This window comes from Leishmania martiniquensis, chromosome 15 (genome assembly GCF_017916325.1).
Source record: "Leishmania martiniquensis isolate LSCM1 chromosome 15, whole genome shotgun sequence".
Taxonomy (NCBI): domain Eukaryota; phylum Euglenozoa; class Kinetoplastea; order Trypanosomatida; family Trypanosomatidae; genus Leishmania; species Leishmania martiniquensis.
The window spans coordinates 369,125-390,908 of NC_090150.1; the positions used below are offsets into that span (position 1 = coordinate 369,125).

The window sequence follows — 21,784 nt, forward strand, 5'->3', positions numbered from 1 at the left end:
CCTAGGTGTGCGTGGTGTCAAAATTGTGTTTAGGGTTCGACTTGCCTAAAATATGCTTTGCCTTTTCGTTTTTTCTTCGCACGTGTGTCGGGGTGCGGTGCGGGGCTTGCGGCGGTTTTTCCGCAAGGGGAGGCCGGCGCCTCGTGGCGCCGGGGGCCCTTTGGTTTGGCGCCGTTGGTCGTTGGCGGCGGGAGGCCGGCCGGGGGGTTTGCCGGCGACCTGGGGGCATCGCTTGCGCATTTAAAGTAGGCCGAAACGTTTAAGAAAAAGAGCTGGAAACCTCTAATTCCTTCAGGCCTTGCGCGCTTTTCAAGGAGTCTTTGTCCCTATGCGGGCGTTTTTTGTCACCCTTCCGGTTTCCGTAAAGCCCGGTGGTGTTACCAGCGGCGCGGCCCAGCTCTTTTCTTACTCGGCTCTCCTTGGGGCGGGGTGCGCCTCTTTATGCTTATCCCCGGTGGGTTGATGTTGGGCGCGTGGACCTGCCGACTTTGCTTTGATGTCAGGTACAAAAGGAACGAAACTTCCCCCCCCCACAGGCAGAGGGCGGCCTTAGACAAGTTGCTGTGCGCCACTGGGTGTGGCCAAAAAAGGATCGCGGGATTACTCTGTCGGTCCATTTTGGACGAAGCGCATCTTGAACTAAAAGCGCCTGTGGCTCGGCAGCGCCTTGACCCAATGAAAAGCGTTATCTGCTTTCGAAAAAAATATGCCACGGGGAAAAACATTCCTTCATGCGGTGCTTTTCTCCCTGCATGAACGCTTGCGTTTGGGGTTTTGTTAATGATAACATCTTTGGCGGTGCTCGCCCTCCCCGCTTTGTCTCCGCTGCGGGTTTGGCGCCCTGGTTTTTTTTTTGCCGCGTCGAAAAGGGCGCGATGGTTCCGGCGCCAAGGCGAATCTTTGGAGGGGTCTGGGTGGCGTCGAAAAGCATGTTGTGAAGCACACCCGTGGCCCTCTTTCTCCCGCGAAAAGTTTATTAAGGCGTTTCGAAGCACCCGCCCGACATTTTACCCGGTTACCCCTCACGAGGAGGCCATGATAAAGAATAAAGATCTCGCATTTTTTTTGAGAATAGGCCATTTGAAGCCGGCTTCACCGAGTAGCAGCGCAGGCCTTTTGCAGGGGCTACTTTTTTTCCAGTTTTCCAGGACTTGCAGGAGCTGTTCCTAAAGACAAGGGCGGCTTGCCCTACTTGATCCCAAAGCCAACCCTACATCGAGAAGGGCCCCCCCGTGTTTGTGCCTTTGGATGAAGATCATCACACCACGCTCGTTTTCCTCAGTTTTTAGGTGTTTTCGTGCCATATATAATAGGTTCTTCGTGAAAAAGGCAGTTTTCCCACGAGAACGCTTTGGCCACCATGCCGAGTCGACACTGAAATCGAAGACTGTGGGGGCTCTTGGAGTCGAGATCGATGAATTGCTTCCATTGCCCAGCTTTCACGGCTCTAGAAGCGCATTTGCGCGGGGGAATGCATCTCCAGAAAAAATCTTTCGCTTGGCTGCCTGCGGGCGGCTCCCGTGTGGGGGGCGCTGTGATGGCTTGGTGGGGTTATCCGGTGCTCTGGTAAATGAATGCGCCTTGCTTTCCAGCCTTTTAGTGACATCCAAAGGCATTTCCACTGGGTGCTTTCTTGAAGCGATTCCTGAAGAACAGAGAACGAGAACCCTGGGAAGGCCCGCCGACGCTTTAGCTTCTGATGTTCTCCTCGCGGCCCGCGGCGGACAGCGACCTGAAGAGGGCAGCGTTGGTGGTCGCCACTTTGCTGCTCAGTTTCGCCCTTTTTCTTCCGCGAGAACGTAGCTGTTTTTTTCTCCAATAGCTGAGCTTTCGCTTAGTCCAGAGATCGTTGGGAAGTTTGGCTTCCAGAACTTCTCGCCGAGAGGGCAGTGGGGGTGGTGCGGCTGCCATGGCGTGAAAAACGGCCGATGTGAGGGTGCTACGGCTGCGGGCTGGGGGAAAGGCGGCGATGCCTTTTTGTCGTGCCTTGCCGCTCTTTCGGGTGGCGGGCTCGGGGGCGCGCTTTGGTGCGGTGCGGGGGCTTGGTGGCGGTTTCTGTTGAGGGGCCCTGGCGGCCCCCCGTATCCCCGCCAAACGCCGCGCCGCCTGTGCCGGGGGTGGGGGGCGGGTTGTGGGTGTCGTTTCGTCGGCGGGGCGGCGGCGACCTGGGCGCGTCCCGCTCCCGCCCCCTTTCCGGCGTTTGGTGCGCGCGTGGTGCCCTCCAAAAAGACATAGTTCTTTTCTTTGCGTCGTGTTCGGGCGCCCGCTTGGCGGGCCGCGCTTCCGGTGGTGCGGTGGGTTCCGCCCGTGGGGCGGCTGTGCGCCGGGGCCCCTCGCTGTGGGGGTGGGTGGGGCGGTGCGGTGCCCTGCGGCGTGGCGTGGCCGCTTTGATGGGTGGCGCCTGCTTCCCGGAGGGGCCCCTGCTGCTCTCGGTGGGTGGCTGGTGGTGGGGGCTTTGTTTTTGCGAGGGTCGGGGCGCGCCGGGGGTCTCTTGGGGAGAGGGTGGGCGCCGCGAGGGGGGAATTCCGCAGGCGGCTCCCTCGGGCCGCGCGTTGCTGGGGTGGGGGGCAGGGGGAAGGGGGGGAAAGGATGCGGTGAAAGCGCTCCTGGTGTTCGTGAAAAATGGTGCGTTTTGGTATGCCATTGGGTGATGTCGAGGCAAAGGCGCTCCCGGTCCACAAAAAGGGGTCGGCTTCCATCGAATTTCTTTGATGGGGCGGTTCCAAGGGACGCGCAATGGCGAAGCGGGGGCTGCGGTTGCTTGCTGGCTGTGGACACCTCGACCCCTGGATGGGGGTTGGACGGCAGTGTGACTGGCGAGCATTCAAACGCCGGCAAAGGAAAAAAAAGCGCTGCTCTCAAGAAGAGGAGGAGGCACACAACACGTGCCGAGTGCATGGGGGGGGGCATGTTTCACACATACACAAAGGACTTTGATGCACAGGTTCGAACGCAAGCACTCGTGACTGCGAGACAGCATCGCCTTCTCTTGCCGTCCCTCCTCCTCCCCCCCCTGCTCAAATCTGCAAGCTGTCTGTTGGGCTGCTGAATGCAGACGGCATCGTAAAGTCAAAGTGCAGGAGAGTGTCGTGGTCAGGCGGCGGCAGCGATCGGGTGAGGCGATCTTCCGCAGTGCTTGGGAAGTCGTAGGAGTTGACGCTTGCCAACGACGCGGCGTCGCGCACGTCGCTACCGCTTCTGCTGCTGCCCACTCCATTGTCGTCTATTCGAGTTGAGGGTGTTCCTCGGCGCGGTGCCCCGCGACAACCCCGCCGAGGACAAAGACACCGCTTCGTCTCCTCCCACCACTGCAGCGCTAGCGCCGACCAGACCTGCAGCACGACTTCCTCCGCGACTAAGGGGTTCGCTGTCGGCGCTGGTACTGGAAAGGCCGCTGATTCCTCGGGTGCAGTGAGCTCATTAATTACTCGGGCGTCCGCCGGCACATCATCAAACGTCCCACTCCCAACTCTGACCGGTGAGGCGGGTGCGGATGCGGCTGCCACCGCCCGCTGTGCATCCGCAAAGGACGGGCACAGATGCAGGTTGCCCAGGTGTTGCCGTACTCCCAACTTACCCTCGAAAATAACCGTGTGCGCCCACCACCGCTCGAGGATGTGGTGGTACTGGGTGACCATGGCAGCCCGCTCTGGCGTGCTGTGGTGCGACACGGCGCTGATGCGGTCGTTGTCGAATTCGCTCATCGCTGCCGCTGTCTCGCATGGTGCGGCAGCGTCTGAGGCCCTCTCTTCTTCGGCAGCACTCAAGGCGCCGAGATCGATGCCGGGCCGGCAGGGGTCGGCATGTGCGCCTGTCAAGGGGTGCAGCATCGCCTCCATGTTGCCTCGCTCCATTGGTGAGGCAGTTCCCGCACTGCTGTGGCTGTCTCCACGTGCGATTACCCGTTGTTGGTGCGTGATGCTGTTGGTACACGTGTCCTCGCCCCTCGTCGTGGCTTGAGAGGTGCGCCGATCAGACGCGTTCATCTCCCATAGCGCGAGGAAGCGCTCATACGGCGGCGGCGGCGGCAGCATTTTGAAGCGAAAAGGTCGCTCATGCGCTTGCCGTATGTCGTCAAGGTCCACAAACGCACTGAGACTCGTCGTGGTTGCCGTGGTCTGCGTCGCCGATGCCCACGGTGAAGGAAGCGATGACGGAGCGGTGGTGGCAGTGTTGAAGGGTATCATGCCTTTTGGTGCCGCACCGCTGACTCCAGTGGAGAGCAACTGCAGTTGCTGCTGCTGTTGCGACCAGGATGGCGAGGAGGCGAGGGACGGGACGTGCAGGTTTGTTGAGTCGGGCGCCGCGGCTAGCACTCTACCGTGCATAGAGGCAGATGGACCGGGCGACGGTCGGTTCTGCTGCTCCTGGAGTGGTGAGTAGGTGCCGTCGCTACCGCGGCTCACCGGCGAATGTGGAGAGGTAGGAAAGGTGGTCACGTGAGGCGGCGCTCTGTGTGCTGGAGAAGGGCGCGTGGTGAAAGACGTGATGGCCGCCATCGACGCTGGCGATGCTGTGCCCACCAAGTCGGACTGCAGTCGCTGGCCGAGGAGAAGGGAGCTGTAGCTGGTGTGACCACTGTTGGCGCTGTTGCTGTTCGGCAGACTAGATCGACGGTGCGCCGGCGACGCAGCGATCGGCGCCGTCCCGATGAGACCAGGTACACCGGCTGCAGCGCTCGCTGCGGGGAGGCGTCCGTACAGCTGCACCATGTTTGGGTTGCTCAACTCCAACGAGGACGAATGCCTCGACGGGGAGGGAGCAACTTGGCCGTGCTGCTGCTGTTGTTGCACGGATGCCATGGGGAGCTGGGTATCGGGAGAGCCACCCACCTTCACAGGACTCGCTGGGGTGGGAGTGTACATGTTCGTTGCCGGGGGCTTCTGATGAGATGGACGCGGCTGGAGGTTGTGTTGATGTTGCTGACCATTAGGAGGGATGGCGACGGCGGTGGAGGGGTTGCATGATCTGGGCGAGTTGGAGCACCGCTCGTACTCTTGCGACGACGCCGTCGGGGTCTGTGCAGGGCGCTGTCGCTGATGCTGCTGTAGAGGTCGGACGATCGGCACACTGTTGCGGCCGCTGCCGTCTCGGGGAAAGGACATCATTGGCTGGGTTGCACGACGCCCGTGGACAGGCGCTTCCACGCCTTCTTAGTACCTCAGGCTGTCGCTCCCCACTGCCGTCCTCGACCTCGCTGTCTTGGTGTTGATGCGAGAAGATACACAGACACACGCACGTAGACAATTACCTACGCCTGAACGGCAGATGTCCACGACGCGGAGAAAGGGGAGGGGAACGATAAACACAAAGCCGAGCCACGTGTGTGTGTGTGTGCGTGTGTGAACGCTCTAGGCGAACACGCAGGAGGGGGGAGAGGGGGTCGTGTGCGGCTGGGTGGAATGGGTGGGGGGATAAGCCGCCTGTGTCCACACACATCCATGAAGACAGCGCAGATGGAAATACAGTGGCGCAGGCCTCTCACTGCCTCTCCTGTGCCTCAGCAGAGAGAGGAGTAGGGGGGTAGGTAGGTAGGGAGGAAGCGATCGAGAGAGGGGGGACGCGCGTGCACACGGGAGGCACACGCACACACATACACAGATCGACGACGCCCGCAACACACAGGGGCAGTTGCGCAGAAAGGAATGATGGCTGAGGTTTGCGAGAGTTGGCGGAGGGGGAAGGGTGGTGGTGCTGGAGTGCGTGTCGGACACCGACCACAACGAGGCTGAGGGATGTTCAACGAAGAAAATGTCAAGGCGAAACGAGGGCGGTGGAGGGGTGAGGGAGAAAATGCAAAGAAATACGGAACGTCGTCGAGCGAGCGCAGGAAACGTGACGGCAGTGCTCGCAGCCCCCACCTACGCATACACTTCAGCACAGGGGGATGACGATGACGATGGTGGTGGCGGCGGCGGCGAAAAGAGAAAAAAAAAACGGAAGAACGCCCAAGGACGATGCACAAATACAGGGCGAGATGAACTGCGTAGAGGAGAAAGGTAAGGGAAAGTGTGTGTGTGTGTGAAGTGCACATAAACAAAAAAGCCAAATACACACAGACGCAACGGCGCACGAGCCTCCCCGACGTGCCACCGCAAAGAGGAATTCCAAAGCAACAGCGAAAGAGGAGACTGTCAAGCGATGCGAGGGGAGAGGAGAAGTGAGGAGGGGGGGGCGGGGAGCGAATGACAGCCGGAGGGGTAGGTGGTGGCGGCGGTAAGGATGGGGAAGGGAGGCGACTCACGCGAGCCACGATCGCGCGGGAGGCGAACAGTCCAAAGAAAATCGAAAGCAAAAAAGAGGCCGCTTTGGCAGGTAAAGGAACGACGCGCAGAGGCACAGAGAGAGTCAGACAGAGTGTGTGTGTGTGAGAGAGGCGGCGTCAGTGTATGTGTGTGTGTGTGTGACAGACGGGTACCCGTTGAGTTCGAAGGAGGGAAACACAGAAAACGGGCTGGAGGCGTCGCGTGCCGTGGGGAGTAGAGGAAGAGGAGTAGCGGACGCGATGCATTGGATTGACTTCCCCCCTTCACAGCAGCAAGAGGCTCCCCCTCGTATGCTCGCCGTCCTGCTGTCGGCGGCCGCAGACACGTGCGCCTACGCGCGTGTGGACCCGTGTTTGTGTGGGCCGCACGCGGTGATCGGCTTCCGCCCTTCTTTTTGGAGCAGGCGGATACCGAGGGGATGTGTCGTTCGGCTCGTTCGTGCGAGCGTCGGCGCGCGCCTTGCCTCTCTCGGAGACAGAAGGCCGACACGACTGTCTTTTTTTGTGTTGCTGTGGGCGGGGGATGAAAGACGAGGCACAACGAGGGGTGGGGGTGGGGGAGAGGTCCGGCGCACCATACGCACATATAAAAAGCGTCATGCGGATAAAAAAAATAAGCGTTGAGGGAAAGAAAAAGGCGCCGCGCCGGCACGACGACGACAGCGCGGGAGCGGGAGAGAACGCATAGCAACGCAACCAGCCACACTTAAAGAATGGGAGGCCTCGCGCAAGAGAGGGGGGAGGGGGGAGAGTGGAAGGACTACAGGTTTCACCACACACACACGCACACGCACACAAACGGAGGTCCCACGGACCGCGTGGTGGTGCGCTCAGCAGCCGGCGGAGAGACACACGCGCTCGAGCAACGCGCCGGCCAAGTCATTGGAGCACGGGCACTGTTCCCCCCCCTCCCCCCGAACCGGCTCGCGGCATGTGGCGACGGCGGGGCGGGCTGGGAGGCGAAAGAGAGCATCGAAAAAAACCAGAGGCAACAAATAGATCGAATGGAGGGAGGGCGAGGGAGGCGTGTGTGTGTGTGTGAGGGGGGCGCACAGATGCACATGTGCTCGTGACACGCACACCATCAGCGACTGCCCCATCACCCGTTCTCTTCTATATCTCAGGGGGCGTTCTCGCGATCAGGCTGTGGCACCCGCCGCTGCTTCGAAGAAAAGGGCGATTCAGCCGCTGTAGCGCGAAGCCGCCATAAGGCGCGCTGACGGTGGTACTCGGCGAAGGTCACATGCACCGCCGCCGTGCCGCCGGAAGGGCCGGCATACGACGGCACCCTCACTCATCGCTGCGCCCGAGCTCAGCGCCATAAAAGACGAGCGGCTGCCCTGTCGCTGGTGCTAAGGGCTCTGAAGGGTGACGGCGGCGGTCTCGCTTGAGCGTTTCCCCGGCGCTGCACATGCGCAGGAACACCTGCTCGAGCGACACCTGGGACACGCTGTACTGCGTGATACCCAACTCCGCCTGCACGGCCCGCAGTGTCTCAAACACCTCCGAGAGGCGCACAATCGGCGGAGACGTTTTAGCCATATTGGAGGTGCTGCGCCAACCAGCACAGCTCCTCGTGGTGGCCGACGGCGTCGGTACAGGCGGCCTACTGCCCTGACTTTGCTGCTGCAGATGTTGCGTGGCGTCCGCCACGTCGCGGGCCGCTGGCAGCGTGTAAACGTACCTCTCGCTGTTGAAGATGTCGATGGGGTGGCCGGCGTAGGAGGTCGACATGTGACGGCCCATGGTGGAGTCGATCCTGCCGCTCTGGTTGTTTTTTTGGGAGGCGGTGCGTGATACTTGCAGTTGACTCATGACAGTCTGCCGACGATGATACGGCAGCCTCCGTCGCGGCGCACTGACGCTGCTGTTCGAGCCGCTTCTGCGCGCGCCGACGCGCCTACGGCGACACGCGCAGCGTCAGTTCGTACGCGTTGCGAGCGTACTTGTGCTTCAGGTGTGGCAGGTCACCTAAGCGGCGCAGAGCACTGTCCACCATGATGCCGACGCAGTCCGCGAGGGCTTCGGCTTCTTCCAGGTGGTGCGTCATGAGAATGATGGAGGATTTGCGAGGGACGCGATCCAGCACACGCCAGCGCTGCTGCCGCGCCAGTGGGTCCATCCTGGAGGCTGGCTCGTCCAGGCACACCACTTTGGGGGCGCTGATCAGTGCGATGGCTACATTCAGCTTGCACGGGCTCCCACCGAGAAGCTGGCAGGCAAAGACATGACGGTACTCAGTCAGGTTGCGGATGGCCGGGAGGCTGGTGACGAGGCTGCCCAGCTGGCCGACGGGCACACCGCGCACCATGGCGTACAGACGCAGGTGCCCGGTGAGGGTGAGCAGGCCGAGACACGCGCCAAACTGCAGGCAGTACCCAAGGCACCTAGCGGCGTGGTGCCTCTCGCGCACCACATCGTTGCCGCACACATAGGCGCGGCCGCCTGTCGGCAGCTGCTCCTGTGTGATGATAGAGAGGACGGTACTCTTGCCGGCACCGTTAGTGTCGAGGAAGTCAAATACCTCGCTGTGCATGACACTGAGTGTCAGTGCACTCACCGCCACCTTGCACGGCACGACATTGACCTTTCTGAGATCGACAACACGCACAGCATCACACAACTTCACCGTCGGTTCCACCAGCTTTCAGCGGCCCTCATCGTTGCCGCTGCCCTTCGGCCTGCGCGAATAACCGCGCGGGGAGGCGGCGCTGATGGGCGACGACTCCTGGTCGGCAATGTACCGCCGCAGCGTCTCCGCCTTGTACCACCCGCGGGGGTGGGTACACTATCTCAGATGGGTTGGGCAGCATGGCACTGCTCGTCCAGTTACCCATGGACCGACTACCGACCAGCTGCTGCTGATTTCGATGCGCCCCTGTAGCATCCATCAACGTGGCCGGAGTCAGCCGCACGACACCGCCTCCCACATCTGCGTCCGCTGCGGTATTCAGGGGCATGGGCAGTGGGTCGCCACTTCTGTGAGCGCGCACCTGGCCGGAGGCCGAGTACGCCGCCACCCGCTCCACCCCCCCATTCCTTTCGCTGAGAAAGATGGGGGGTGGGGGTGGGGGTGATGGCTCTAGCCCGTGGCGAGGTGCTTTGCATAAACACAGTCGCCTCTGCGGCCGCCACCTCCGCCGCTGCCTTGCCGCCAAGCGACAGAGAGCCATTGTCGCGGCTCCGCAGCACGGGCGACATGGTGCCTTGAGGCGGGGTGGGGGTGGGGGGCTGGTGTCGCGAACGGTGGCATGAACTGGCGTGGCGTCGATCGCGCCCAGCACCGTCTCCCGCTGAGCTTGTTCATCTGTCCTTCGCGTGCGACGTCGCCAGTGCCGCGTGACGCCGCAGAGGCGGCACCACCGCGCAGCCCTCCAAGCACTGAGCTGGTGGATGATAGCGCGCCGGCCAGGGTGATCTCAGAGCAGCGCGATGGCGGCGAAGATGGGTGCCTCCATGGCCATGCAGATGTCAGCCCAGCCAGTGATGGACATGCGCCACGCTGACAAGGGCGAATCCGTCATCGTTTTCTGCTCCATCGCCGCGAGGGAGAGAACGGCCTCGCCAAATGGAGAAGGGCGGTAGCGAGCGGCACATCCATCGCCGCGAGTTCGACGCCGAGAGCGGCTTGCCGAGTAGACTCAACACAAACACCAGCATGACGCACAGGAATCCAGCGAGGAAGCCCACTCCTAGCACGACGAACTGTCACCGATGTATGCTCGGAGAAGGCAAAGCTCACCATGTAGGAGCAGCAGCAATAGCAGACACCGCACACGGCAAAGGCGGCAATGGCTGCCTCCATCGCTTCAGCCCTGATATACTCCGAGCACTGGAAAAGGACAAAGATGATGAGGATGAGGCTCGTGGACACAACGTAAGCGTCCAAGTCAAGCACGAAGTTGCCGATCCAGCAGACGAGGTAGAAGAGACCCGAGGTCGCCTGCAGGTGTCGCGGGCGTGACTCGTACTGCTTCACCACCGCCGTGGTGCTCGGGAAGCCGCCAAAGTAGCACCGCCCGGATACTGGGATGCCAAACTCATCGCCATTGCACGCGTAGGGCAAGCCAGAAGGGGCTGCACGGGCTCAGACCTTTGATCGGCCGCGTCGGGTCGTTCTAGCAAATATAATCACGGTAGCCATTTGAGTTCAGCTGGTAGCTGTGCAGGAGGAGAGGAGGAGGGCGGGGGCGGTGGTCGGGCCGAAACGACGCAAGGAAGTCGCGCCATGCCGCCTGTGCTTTTGGTGGCAACTGCATGGCATCGAGAGAGACCCTCGCAGAGATGTTTTATCCACGCGCAGATCGGCCGCTGTCCCCCGCAAGGGGGGGAGAGGGGAAGGGGAGAGAGAAGGGGCGAAGCAGCAACGCGAAATGAATCCTCAGAAAGCAGAGGCCGTGGCTCACAGCTCTGCCACGCTGGTGCGGTGTAGCGTACGGAGGGGGTGTCGTGTGTGCTCGTGGGGAGGTACCCGCGGAGGAGATGCCGAAGTTTCTCTGCACGCGTTGGCGCTGGCGCCGTTTTCACCGCGGTAGCCACACGTGGCAGGGGGCGGGATGGAGCGCTGCGACTCGGAATAGGGAGGGGGGATGGCCCGCACCTCTCGTCTATCAAAGCAGGCAGGCCAACGACCCCAGTCCAGGAGGTGCCCCCCCCGTGCCGCCAGCAGCAGGAGCTGCTGGCCTCTCGATGGTCGCGCGGAGAAGTATTCCCTCTCCGAGACCGGAGCGTCGGACGCATACGTTCCCACTGGTGGCACGGTCGAAGGGAGGGTGGTGGCGGTGGTGGCCTCGTCTCACGATTTCTTTTCTCATGTTGCCCATGCAACCCACCCGTCCAGCGCTGCAGCGCCATCGCCACGCGAGACACACAAGAGGTGCCGCCGGAAGGGCCGCACCCGACCCGTCATCGCCTCCGTCCCAACAGTAAGCCACTGTTTTCGCGCTGCAGACGCTGAGAAACGTCTGCGGGGCCAGCCTCCAAGTCCTCTCGCGTGTTGGCCGCTCCTCCCTCCCCCCTCTCCTGCGCTTCGCTGAGGAGAGGGGATCCGCTGGGAGTGCTGTGTGGCTGCGAATGCTTAGCGGGTCCGATCGCGTCATCTGTCGTGGCGAGCACAGCGGGAAGCGTACCTCTTTGGATCGGAGTACCGTGATGAGGAGCGCCCGGTCGTGAGGGGAAGGGGGAGGCTTGTGAGAGCCTCCTCGCGGCCAAGTCCGCCGCTGAGCGTACGCCTGTGACGCCCACCCGTGTGGCAAAGGTGGGCGGTGGACCACCCTGCCCCGGGTGAGCGATTTCAACAGGAGAAGGCCGACCCTCCCCGGCTCCGCTCATCTGGAAAGGCGGGATACCGCATGGCACCTCTTCAGCCCTCGCAGCGTACTCCAAACGTAACGGAGATGCTATCCTGGTTGTGTGGCAGTAGCCCGCGTACAGGGGACTGCTGTTCATGTTGGATTAGACGAGCCTGACTGGCAATGGCCCCGTCTGAGCGGGGCGCTCCATCGCCAGACGACGCGTGCTGGAATGGTTCATGGAGGAGAGGAGTGGCCGCGGCTGAGGCGGAGACAAGCGGGTGTGAATGGGGTGGCGTTCTCAGTGGCGGTGTGGAGAAGCGTTGCCCCCGCTGCCAGCGAGTGTGTGTGTGTGTGGGGGGAGGGGCAGCAGAGGCGCACTGACGCACTGCGGAGGGGGAGGAGGGGGGGGAGAATGCTGAAGCAGAGAAGAGAGTGTGTGTGTGTCCGTGTACGTGCAGAGGGGAGGGGGTATGAGGATAGAGATTTACGGATGGGGAGGGCGGGCGGGCGCCAGACGGCAGGCGATGCCGTCCAGGTGGCGATGGAAGAAGAGAAGAGCCTAAGGCAGAGGGGGAGCAGCGGCCATGCCGCAGGGCCCCGCACCCTTACCCCCCCTACTTGTATCTGCGCTGTGGCATTTTTTTTCTAGAAGTTTTCGTCCCCACTCGAAGGAGAGGGAATCGGCGCCTCCACAGGGAATGAGTGCGCACGATGCGCTCCCTTACGCGGTACGGTTCATGGCGGGAGTGTGAGAGAGAGGGGGTGGGGGGAGGGAGGGGGGGCAGGGAAGAGCCGAGCAGCAGCCATCATCGTCCTCCGAGTAGGCAAAAAAAACAGAAGACACACACGCACCCAGTCGAGGCGACAGAGTCTGTGCGCGACTATCTGTCCTTCAGCAATGGCAAGGAAAGTCAGCAGCGAGGAGCGATGCAGGATGGGGAGGTGGTGGGATTTTCACTGAAAGCGGGTGTGAAAGAGAAGGAGCATATGGGGAGGGGGGAGGGGAGGGAGAGGGAAAGGGCGGCACTGCCTTGGTCTGGGCGTAATCACATTAGTGATTGTGTATAAAAGGTATGGTGCCCAGACTTAAGTCATGCACACGTAAACTCACATATACGCACGCGGACGCAGGGAAAAGATGGGCGAAAAAGCGCAGCACAACAGACGCACATATAAAAAGCGTCATGCGGATAAAAAAAATAAGCATGGAGGGAAAGAAAAAGGCGCCGCGCCGGCACGACGACGACAGCGCGGGAGCGAGAGAGAACGCATAGCAACGCAACCAGCCACACTTAAAGAATGGGAGGCCTCGCGCAAGAGAGGGAGGGAGGGGGGAATGAGCGAGGTCAGGGAAGGTGGTGGATGGGGGTGGGGAGTAGCAGAGAGGAGGGCTACAAGCTCCACAACACACACACACACACACCTGTCTCTCTCTCTCCCTCTGCGTGTGTGTGCGCGCGTGTGTGGGCCAAATGGGGGGACATTTTGACAGAGAGTTTTTTCTCTTTCTTTCCACCTCGGCAGGCAACCTCAGCAGAGGTGTGCCCGGTCGGCGGGGGAGGGGGGCAAGAGAGCACCGGCATGCCCAGGAAATGTATCAGGCGCTTCCGCCTACTGCATCGAGATACTCTCCGCGTACATCTTCCAGCGCGTCCTGTATTCGCCACCCAGAGCCATCAGCTCGTCGTGGCTGCCTTTCTCAATGACGCGGCCGCTTCCCAGTACCACGATCTGATCACAGTGGCGGATAGTAGTGAGACGGTGTGCGATGCTGATCACGGTCACCGCGCGCCCGCTTCGGCGCCGCGCCTCCAGGTATTCGTCAATACCGGCCAGCACCTTCGCCTGAGTCGCGTTGTCCAGCGCGCTGGTCGCCTCGTCCAACAGGAGGACGTGCGTTGTGGGGCGCAGTAGCGCCCGCGCGATGGCGACGCGCTGCTTCTGGCCGCCTGACAGCGCGCGACCTTTGTAGCCGACCTGCGTGTCGTAGCCCTCGGGCATAGCCATGATTTCGTCGTGGACGCAGGCCCAGCGCGCCGCCTGCTCGACTTCCGCTTGCGTCGCCTCCATCGATTCCGCGCTCGTGCCGGTGACGCCGGTGGAGTAGGCGATGTTATCGCGCACAGTGCCGCTAAACAGGTCCGGCTCCTGCAGCACGATGCTCAGGTTTCGGCGCCAGGCGGCGATGTCGAGATCTTCGATGGGAACGCGGTGGTTTATCCGCAGCTGGCCGCAGCGCGGCACGTAGAAGCAGGCGAGAAGCTGGACGATGGTGGACTTGCCGCAGCCGGTCTCCCCCATCAGCCCGTTCGATGACCCGGCGGGAAAGTCGAGGTCGACCGCGTTCAGCACGATCTGGTCGGGTCGCGCGGGGTAGATGAACTTGGCTTGGCGCAGCGTGATGTCGCAGCCCGCCACCCCGCTCTCCGTCGCCGACAGGTCCACCACCTTCGTCCGCGTGGGGTCGGCAACGTCGACGTCGGGCACACGATCAATCACACTGAACACGCGCCGACATGCTTTGCGCGCATCACCAACCTTCGACGCGAAGCCGCCCGCCTCACCGGCCGAAATCGCACCCATCAGTACCGACAGTGACGCAATGTTGACCTGCTCGAAAGTTGCTTCTCCCCTGCTGATCAGCTTGCCGCCGAACCAGTAGCACAGCGCAAAGGAGGCGTAGTAAACGAACTGGGAGGCGCCGTAGATGACCCCAACGATGATGTTGCGGTGCACCGTGCGCGGCAGCTCCCGCTGCAGCAGACGCGCATAGGCAGCGGTGCGGGCGCTTTTTAGGTTGAAGGAGGCGACCGTGCGCACGTTTAAGAGGGACTCCGTCGCCACCGTTTCGTCAATGTCGCCTTCCCTCTTCTGATTCGTGCCCATCATCATTATTTGCTCCATAAATGAGGCTAACATGATGAGTGGCAGACAGGCAGTGGCGATGAACGCCAGCTTCCACTGGAAGAAGAAGCCAATGACGACGCCGACGACGACGGTGCAGGCAATCTGGATGCGGGTGCCGATGACGGGGCCGCACAGTTGGTGGATAGCCTCGCAGTCACCCGAGAGCATCCCGGACAAGGTGCCAGCGTCGCGGCCGGGCGTGTCGAAGAAGGCCATATCCTGGCGCAGAATCTGCTTGAAGAGCAGCGTGCGCAGCTTGACTGTGAGGTGCTCGCCAGCGTAGCCGTAGAAGAACTGTAGAAGCCAGCCGAAGAAGGCAGACGCCGCGATGACGACAAAAAGAGGGGCGTTTTTGTTAATCATGTCTTTCAAGTGCTCTCTGTCGCGCACCGCCTGATAGGTTGCCAGCGCGTTCATCAGCCTCCCAAGCAGAATGGAGTTGATGGGGGCAACGGCACCCGCCATCAGCGAGCCCACCAGGCCCAGAGCCAGCGCCCAGTAGCGCTCGCGATTCAGCTTGAGCAGGCGCCAGGAGGAAACGCTCGTTTGCGCCACCTCCCAGTCGGCGAGCTTCTCAATGGGCACCTTGTGGCGCTCCGTCTGCGGCGCCTCCGCGTCCAGCTGCGCCAGCTGCTCCGCGTCCAGGAACTGGTTCAGGCGGTCCTCGTCCTTCACAGCGGCGATCTCCTTCGCATCGCACTTGGCCGTCGCGTCCCCGGTGCCCGCACCCGTCGTGGCCCCTGAACCGGCGCTTCCCTGCGACTTGGCCACCGCCGCGAACATGCCGCCCGTGCTCATCAGCTCATCGTAGGTGCCCTGCTCCGAGATGACGCTCCCGTGCACGCCGTCGTGGGAGACAAAGTAGATGCGGTCGACATTGCGAATAGTGGCAAGGCGGTGCGCAATGACGATGATGGTCATGTTGCTGCGCTGCATGAGCTGGTCCAGTGCTGCCTGCACCTCCACCTCGGACTTGCGGTCGAGCGCGCTGGTCGCCTCGTCCAGGAGTAAGATGGCGGGACGCTTGACGAGAGCGCGGGCGATGGCGATGCGCTGCTTCTGGCCGCCCGACAACTGCGAGGCGACTACGCCGACAGCAGTGTCGTACTTATCCGGCAGTCCCATAATGGTGTCGTGAATGTTTGCCTGCTTGCACGCCGTCTCCACCTCCTCCAGCGTTGCGTCCGGCTTGCCCACGCGCACGTTCTCCAGTATTGAACCTGCGAAGAGGCTCGGCTCCTGCGAAACGATGCCGATCTGGTCGCGCCATTGGAGCAGATCCAGCTCGCGCATGTTGACACCGTCGACGAGCACGTCGCCAGCCGCGGGGTCGTAGAAGCGCTGGATAAGGCCAATGATGGACGACTTACCGCAGCCGGAGGCGCCGGAGAAGGCGACCTTCTGGCCGCGTTGGATGGTGAGGGAGAGGTCTGTGAACAGCACCTGGTCGGGCCGCGTTGGGTAGGAGAAGCGGACGTGCTCGAAGCGCAGCTCTCTATGGAAGCCGGTAACCGGCGTGCCTCCCGCGTCGATGTCGATCTCGGGCACGCGCGAAATGGTGTGGAAGAGGACGTAGGCCGCCGCACGTGCCTCAGAGAACGCTGTGAGACTCGGGAAGAAGAAGCCGATACCCATGCTACCGAAGAGAACCGCGGAGAAGACGGACACGACTCGGCCGACGGAGGTTCGACCCGACACGATGAGGTACTCGGCGACGAAGAAGACGACCGCGTACGTCAGGATGATGATGCCGGTGGTGATACCGATGCAGAGCGAGCTAGTGAGCTCACGCTTCAGCCCTGGCTTCTCAGACAGGCGTGCGGCGGCGTGGAAGCGGTCCACCTCGTGCTCCTCGCGACCGAAGACCTGCACCGTGCGCACGTTCTCGATCACCTCCGTTGCGATAGAGCCAGCCACAGCAAACTGCTTGCGCGACTCCGACGACGCCTTTGACAGCACGCTGCCCAGCAAGGCGCCAGCGAGCGCTACTAACGGCATCATGCCCATCATTACGAGGGTCAGCTCCCAGCAAAACGCAAACCCAAAGGTAAAGCCAAAGACACCCATAGACATGTTTAGCACACCCTGCGACAGGCGGTCGTTGATGCCGTTCTGGATAATGCGTGTGTCGCCGGTCATGCGCGCGGTCAGCTCGCCGGGCTTGTGCGTGTCGTGCCAGCCCATGTCCTGCCGCAGCACCGCGGATAGGTAGCGTAAGCGCAACCGCGACACCTGACGCGCCGCCGCCACGCACCAGCAGCCAACGTGCACCATACACGCCACCGACACCCCGATGCCGATGAACGTCATGATCAGCGCCGACTTCTTTGCAGAGTACTCGGGATCGGCGGCGAGCAGGTCCTGGACGAGGCTGCCCAGTGCGAAGGAGAAGGCAGGCGTGCCAGCACCACCAACCATCGCCGCGAAAAGGCCGATGACCATCAGGGCGACGTCTTTCTTGTCGGCGTACTTGAAGATCCCCAGGACCGACACGCGCTCCGTGCTGTGCTTAACGTTCCCGTCGGCAGAGTCGGCCTCTGGAGACACTGTGGGGGTCGCATCCGTGTCCGACTTGCTCTTGTCCTCGGCCACCTTCAATTCAACCTCATCGTCGTTGCCGTGCCCCTCCAGATCCTCCGTAGCACTGAAGGCAGGCACATCGCCTCCACGGCCTTTGAACGGCTCGTGCGAATTTCCGGGCATGGGTCGAAGGTGGGTGGAGGAGTTCAGCCGCGGGGGTGGGGTGGGGGGAGGAGGAGGAGCAAGACTTTCCTGACGGAGGACCGACAAGCAAAGGGAAAAAGGGAGGGGGAGATGAGGAAGCTTCTTTGATGACGCCGGCTGTGCCGAGCGATGACAATATTAGGGGAGGGAGGAATAAGCAGGGAATGGGGAGGGGTGGTGGTGTGGTGTGGTGGTACTGTCACGAGCGGAGACGCTGCGGTTGGTGTGTGTGTGTGTGTGCGGTGGAGGGAAATGTCAGAGAGAAGACGAGGAAAGGCAAAAACGGTTGAGAGTGGGGCGGGGCGGATGTTCGTCTGCGCTGTGTCCTCCGAAAACACATCCGTTTCCCTGCCAGCGGAGCACCACTAGACAAGTCACTCGACTCAGCTGACCCCCTCCCCCTTCCCCCTGGAAGAGGCCTCAGGCAGAGCGACGCACACACGCACACAAACGGAGGTCCCACGGACCGCGTGGTGGTGTGCTCAGCAGCCAGCGGAGAGAGACGCACGCGCTGGCCAGGTCATTGGAGCACGGGCACTGTCCCTCCCCCCTGAAGCGGCTCGCGGCATGTGGCGGGGGCAGGGCGGGCTGGGAGGGGAGGGGTACCACTGAGAGATCCATAGGCGCGGAGGTGTGTCCGCCGTCATAACGAAGGGATTGGGGACGGGGCAAAGGGAGAGAGGGAGGAGGAAATAAGGGTGCCCTAGTAGAACACACAGAGGGAGAGGGAGAGGGAGGGAGGGGGTGCAGGAGAGGAGAGCGGCCAGGCGCGCGGCGGTGGAAGCCCGCACACGCACACCGAGACAGACACGCAAAGGAGCGCCTAGTGAAAGAGGGGTGAATCGAACTGACGACAGTCACAGTGGCTCACGCGCAGACAGGCGGTGAGGTGTAGCACTCACTTGGCCGCGCACTCCTCTCTCAGCGCCGTAGGCCTTGCTCGCAGCGTTCGTTTGCGTGTTTGTTGGCCACGACGCAGGCGACGCGGAGGCAGAGATGAGGGCAACCGCTTTCTGCCTTCCCTCTCTGTTCTGCGGCATCGATTGCCGAAGTTGCCCCGCGTGTTGGCCAGCAACGTATGAGACCGCTTCCAGAAAAGGTGAGGAGCCAAAAAAGGGGAGAGGAGGGGGGTGGGTGGTGGAGGACAGGAGACATGAAGGGACGACGAGGAGGAAAACGAGAGAGTGGGGGGAGGAGAGGAGGAGGTAAGCTTTCGTGATGGCAGCGAGGGGTGAGGTCGACGTTGGGGGACGCGATGAGTGGCTGTAGCGAAATTCGAAATGTATGTGCGGTTGCCGTGGATGTGTGTGTTGAGGGGGAGGGAGGGTGCAGACCAACACCAACTGGCACACACACACACAGAGGGAGAAAACAAAGAGGAGCCGCAACAGGACGGACAAACCACAGTTTGGGTTGAGATACGGTGACGCTTGTGAGGTCTCTCCTCCCCTCAACCGACGTGGCACTAGTCAACACACACAGACACACACACATATGCGTACAGTCACACACCTACACACGCCTTCCTACAGAGGTGCCGTTCTCTTTGAGCCCCCTTCCCTCACCCCTCCCCTCCCTCTCTCTGCTACATAGCACAAAGGCGGGGACAGATATGCCCACAGAGCACCGCCGCACATGCGCTTTGTCGTAGATTCAGCAAACAAAGAAAAGCAAAAACAAAAGAGACGAATGCCGTACACCGTTTCTGCACCAGAAGTCCAAAGACAGACCGGGCGAGAGAGGCAGACAGAGAGAGGGGGGAGAGGGAGGGGAAGCGTCGTGAAGTCAAGTATGCGGTGCATACAGGCAGCCCCCCTCCCTCCCCCCTCTCTCTTACACACACACACACACAACTCCATTCCTTCCACGCATATGCCCTAACACGGACGCCCACACGTTCACGAAAACACTGTTTACTTGAAGAGATCAGCAAAGGGGTCCTTCTTGGAGGCTGCCGGTGCTGGGGAAGCGGGCTTTGTCTCCGCGTTCGGGATGTCGTATGCTGGCTGCTGTCCCGGCGCAGGCGCCATAAAGTTCATGGCCTGCTGCTGCATCGGGTACCCGCTCGGGAGGCTCTGCTGCGGCTGCGGAGGAGGAGCGTACATGTTTGTGCTGCCACCGCCGTACCCCCACGGGCCCTGCTGTTGCTGAGGTGGCTGCACCGGATACCCGCCACTGCCCATCACAGGAGCTCCACTACCCCAGACGCCCATCGCCATCGCCGGCTGCTGCTGAGGCGCTTGAGCATAGGGGTCCATCATCACTGGGTATGACGGTTGTGCCTGCGGCGGCGGGGCACTGAAGAGATCGCCAGCGCTGAATATGTCCTTCGACTGCTGAGGAGACATGGGCGGCGCTGAGAGGCCGTTGCCCGATGGGGGCGGTGAGGCAAGTGAGGATGGGGACGCTACCGGGGACGGACCGGCGAAGAGGTCATCAAAGACGTCCTTCTTCTCCGCTTCGTTGCCTGCCGTGGTGGGTGCGGGCTCTGCGCCGCTCCTCAGGGGCTCCGTGGGCGGGGAGTCTTGGCGGCCAGCCGCCGCTTTGGCGCGCTCCCACGCCGCCTCCTGCTCCTTGATGATTTGCCTACGATACATGGCCATTTCGGGGTCGTCGTCGGCTGGGTCGCCGCCGAGAACTATCATTGCTTCCTGCACTGCATCAGTGCCCGTGGCAGCGCCACTGCTTCCCATGTGGTTCAGCGCCGTAGACGATGCTGGAGCGTCGTAGGAATTGAGGCCGTGGTGGTTGCTGTTGCGGCCACCGCCGCGGCTGCCGGTGCCGCGCTTGTCCACCTGCTCGTGCCCGGGCTCCTTGTACGAGACAGGCGGCGCCTTCGCCGGCGCGGCGCGCCCCAGCACTTTCACGTCCTGCTCCTCCCACCCTTCCGGCCACTCGGTCTTGGTGAAGCAGAAGGTTCCGAGATGGCGGCTGCAGTCTCCGTCGAAGCGCATGAAGTTGATGAGCGCGAAGACGTCCCAGCGTGAGTCCGGGTCAGGGTCCAGCAGGTGCTCGATCATCACCTGCAGCGACCCCGTGTAAGCGCCCACCGATTGCGGAGGGATGCGGAAGGCCCAGTTCTGCTGGCCGAGGGCGCAGTTTGGGTCAAAGGGGAGGCGCAGGTACATCATGTAGTAGAGCAGCACCCCCATGGCCCACATGTCCACCTTCTCGCAAATCCGCTTCTTCCTCCACGGGTCACACATCTCCGGCGCGCGGAAAGCAGGATTGGTGTGCAGCTGAATGTCCGCAATCGCCATATTCGCCTCCTCGCGGTTTTCGCAGTGGTACGCCTCCGTCGTGGCACTGCTAAAGCTCGTCAGCTTGTACGCGGCGGGGCCGGTGTTGCGGTTGTTGATGAGGATGTTCTCGGGGCGGATGTCGCGGTGCGTGATGGGCGGCTGCTGCGCGTGCAGGTAGCCGATAGCGCTCGTCACGGCGAACATGACGTGGCAGATCTCGCCTTCGGTCAGCCGGGTTCCGCCGCCGCCGCCGACGCTGTTGCGAATGCGGCGGTAAAGGTTGTTCGAGCAGTACTCCATCGCAATGCTGACGCCGAGGCGCCCCTCATTGCGCGAGATCTCGCTGTGAAACACGCGCACGATGTTCTTGTCCTTGATGCGAGAGACGATCTCGACCTCCTTGTGCGCCTCCGCGACTTGATCCACCCCGAAGAAGGACCGCTTCAGCGCCAGATGCCGTGGGAACTCCGGCAAGTGGCTGGAGTTCTCCACGAGGTACATGTAAGAGCTGCCGACCTCGCCGTACTTCAAGGAGCGCTGGCGGCCCATCGTGTAGGGCGGTGGCATGTCGCTGATCTTCTGTAGGACACGGAAGGGACGGCCCATGACGATGATCGACTCACTGCCGTCGCCGTGGTACTGCTGCACCTTGTTCTTGGACGAGAATCCTCTGTCTTTGCGGTGGCCGCCACCGCTGCGAAGAGATCCGCCGAGGAAGTTCATGTTGACACGTGCGTCTCACTCTCACTCTTTGACGCGTTCTCTCTTGAGCAATCCTCTTTTGATCTTTTTTTTAGTCTGTGCGTGTGCGTGCTCCGTGCACGCGGAAGTGGCGTTGGCAGGAGTGGGTGGCTAATGTGTATGTATACAGGTATATATATATATATGTACCTGTGTGTGTGTGTGTGTGGATACGCACCTGTGCCGGGGGTAAGGGAAGGGAGGCCTCAGCGACGCGCCTCTGGATGTTGACGGCGGTGGTGTTGGCACTAGCACGGATGCCTGGGCTCTTGCGGTGGCGGTTGTTGTGGCTTCGAGAGTGAGGGAGAGAAGCGACACTGCAACGAAGGGGGTAACTACAGGAGAGGAGCTGCGCAGAAGGCCGTAGAGAGAGGGGTTGGTGCAGGGGGGGCAGGGTGAGGCGGAGGAGGGGGCCGAAAGCGCGAAGGTGAAGCAGGAGAGAGAGGCGTGCGTCCGTTGAAAAAGGTGTGTGCAGACACACAGGGCTGTCGCATATGCGGGAGCCGAGTCCCCCCACTCCGCTCCTCCTCCCCGCCGGAGGGGGAGCGGAGCAGAAGGGGGTGGCGAGGACGGAGAGACACTGACGCGGTAAGCCCACGTGGGGGCACGTC

At 61.9% G+C, this 21,784-nt stretch overlaps 4 protein-coding genes across 4 annotated transcripts; all 4 read right to left on the minus strand.

Annotated features, from left to right (window-relative positions):
• Positions 1-3,017: 3,017 nt before the first annotated feature.
• LSCM1_06914 (uncharacterized protein) lies at positions 3,018-5,108 on the minus strand (the record flags this gene model as incomplete). Its single annotated transcript, XM_067324315.1, has 1 exon — positions 3,018-5,108. One exon carries the CDS (start codon positions 5,106-5,108, stop codon positions 3,018-3,020), a length of 2,091 nt encoding a protein of 696 aa, XP_067179986.1.
• A 3,057-nt stretch (positions 5,109-8,165) lies between these two features.
• LSCM1_06915 (uncharacterized protein) lies at positions 8,166-8,801 on the minus strand (the record flags this gene model as incomplete). Its single annotated transcript, XM_067324316.1, has 1 exon — positions 8,166-8,801. One exon carries the CDS (start codon positions 8,799-8,801, stop codon positions 8,166-8,168), a length of 636 nt encoding a protein of 211 aa, XP_067179987.1.
• Positions 8,802-13,170: 4,369 nt separating this feature from the next.
• LSCM1_06916 (uncharacterized protein) lies at positions 13,171-17,169 on the minus strand (the record flags this gene model as incomplete). Its single annotated transcript, XM_067324317.1, has 1 exon — positions 13,171-17,169. The coding sequence occupies one exon, from the start codon at positions 17,167-17,169 to the stop codon at positions 13,171-13,173; it is 3,999 nt and encodes a 1,332-aa protein (XP_067179988.1).
• Positions 17,170-19,103: 1,934 nt separating this feature from the next.
• Positions 19,104-21,155, minus strand: LSCM1_06917 (uncharacterized protein; the record flags this gene model as incomplete). The annotated part of the gene is made up of 1 exon (XM_067324318.1): positions 19,104-21,155. One exon carries the CDS (start codon positions 21,153-21,155, stop codon positions 19,104-19,106), a length of 2,052 nt encoding a protein of 683 aa, XP_067179989.1.
• Positions 21,156-21,784: the final 629 nt, after the last annotated feature.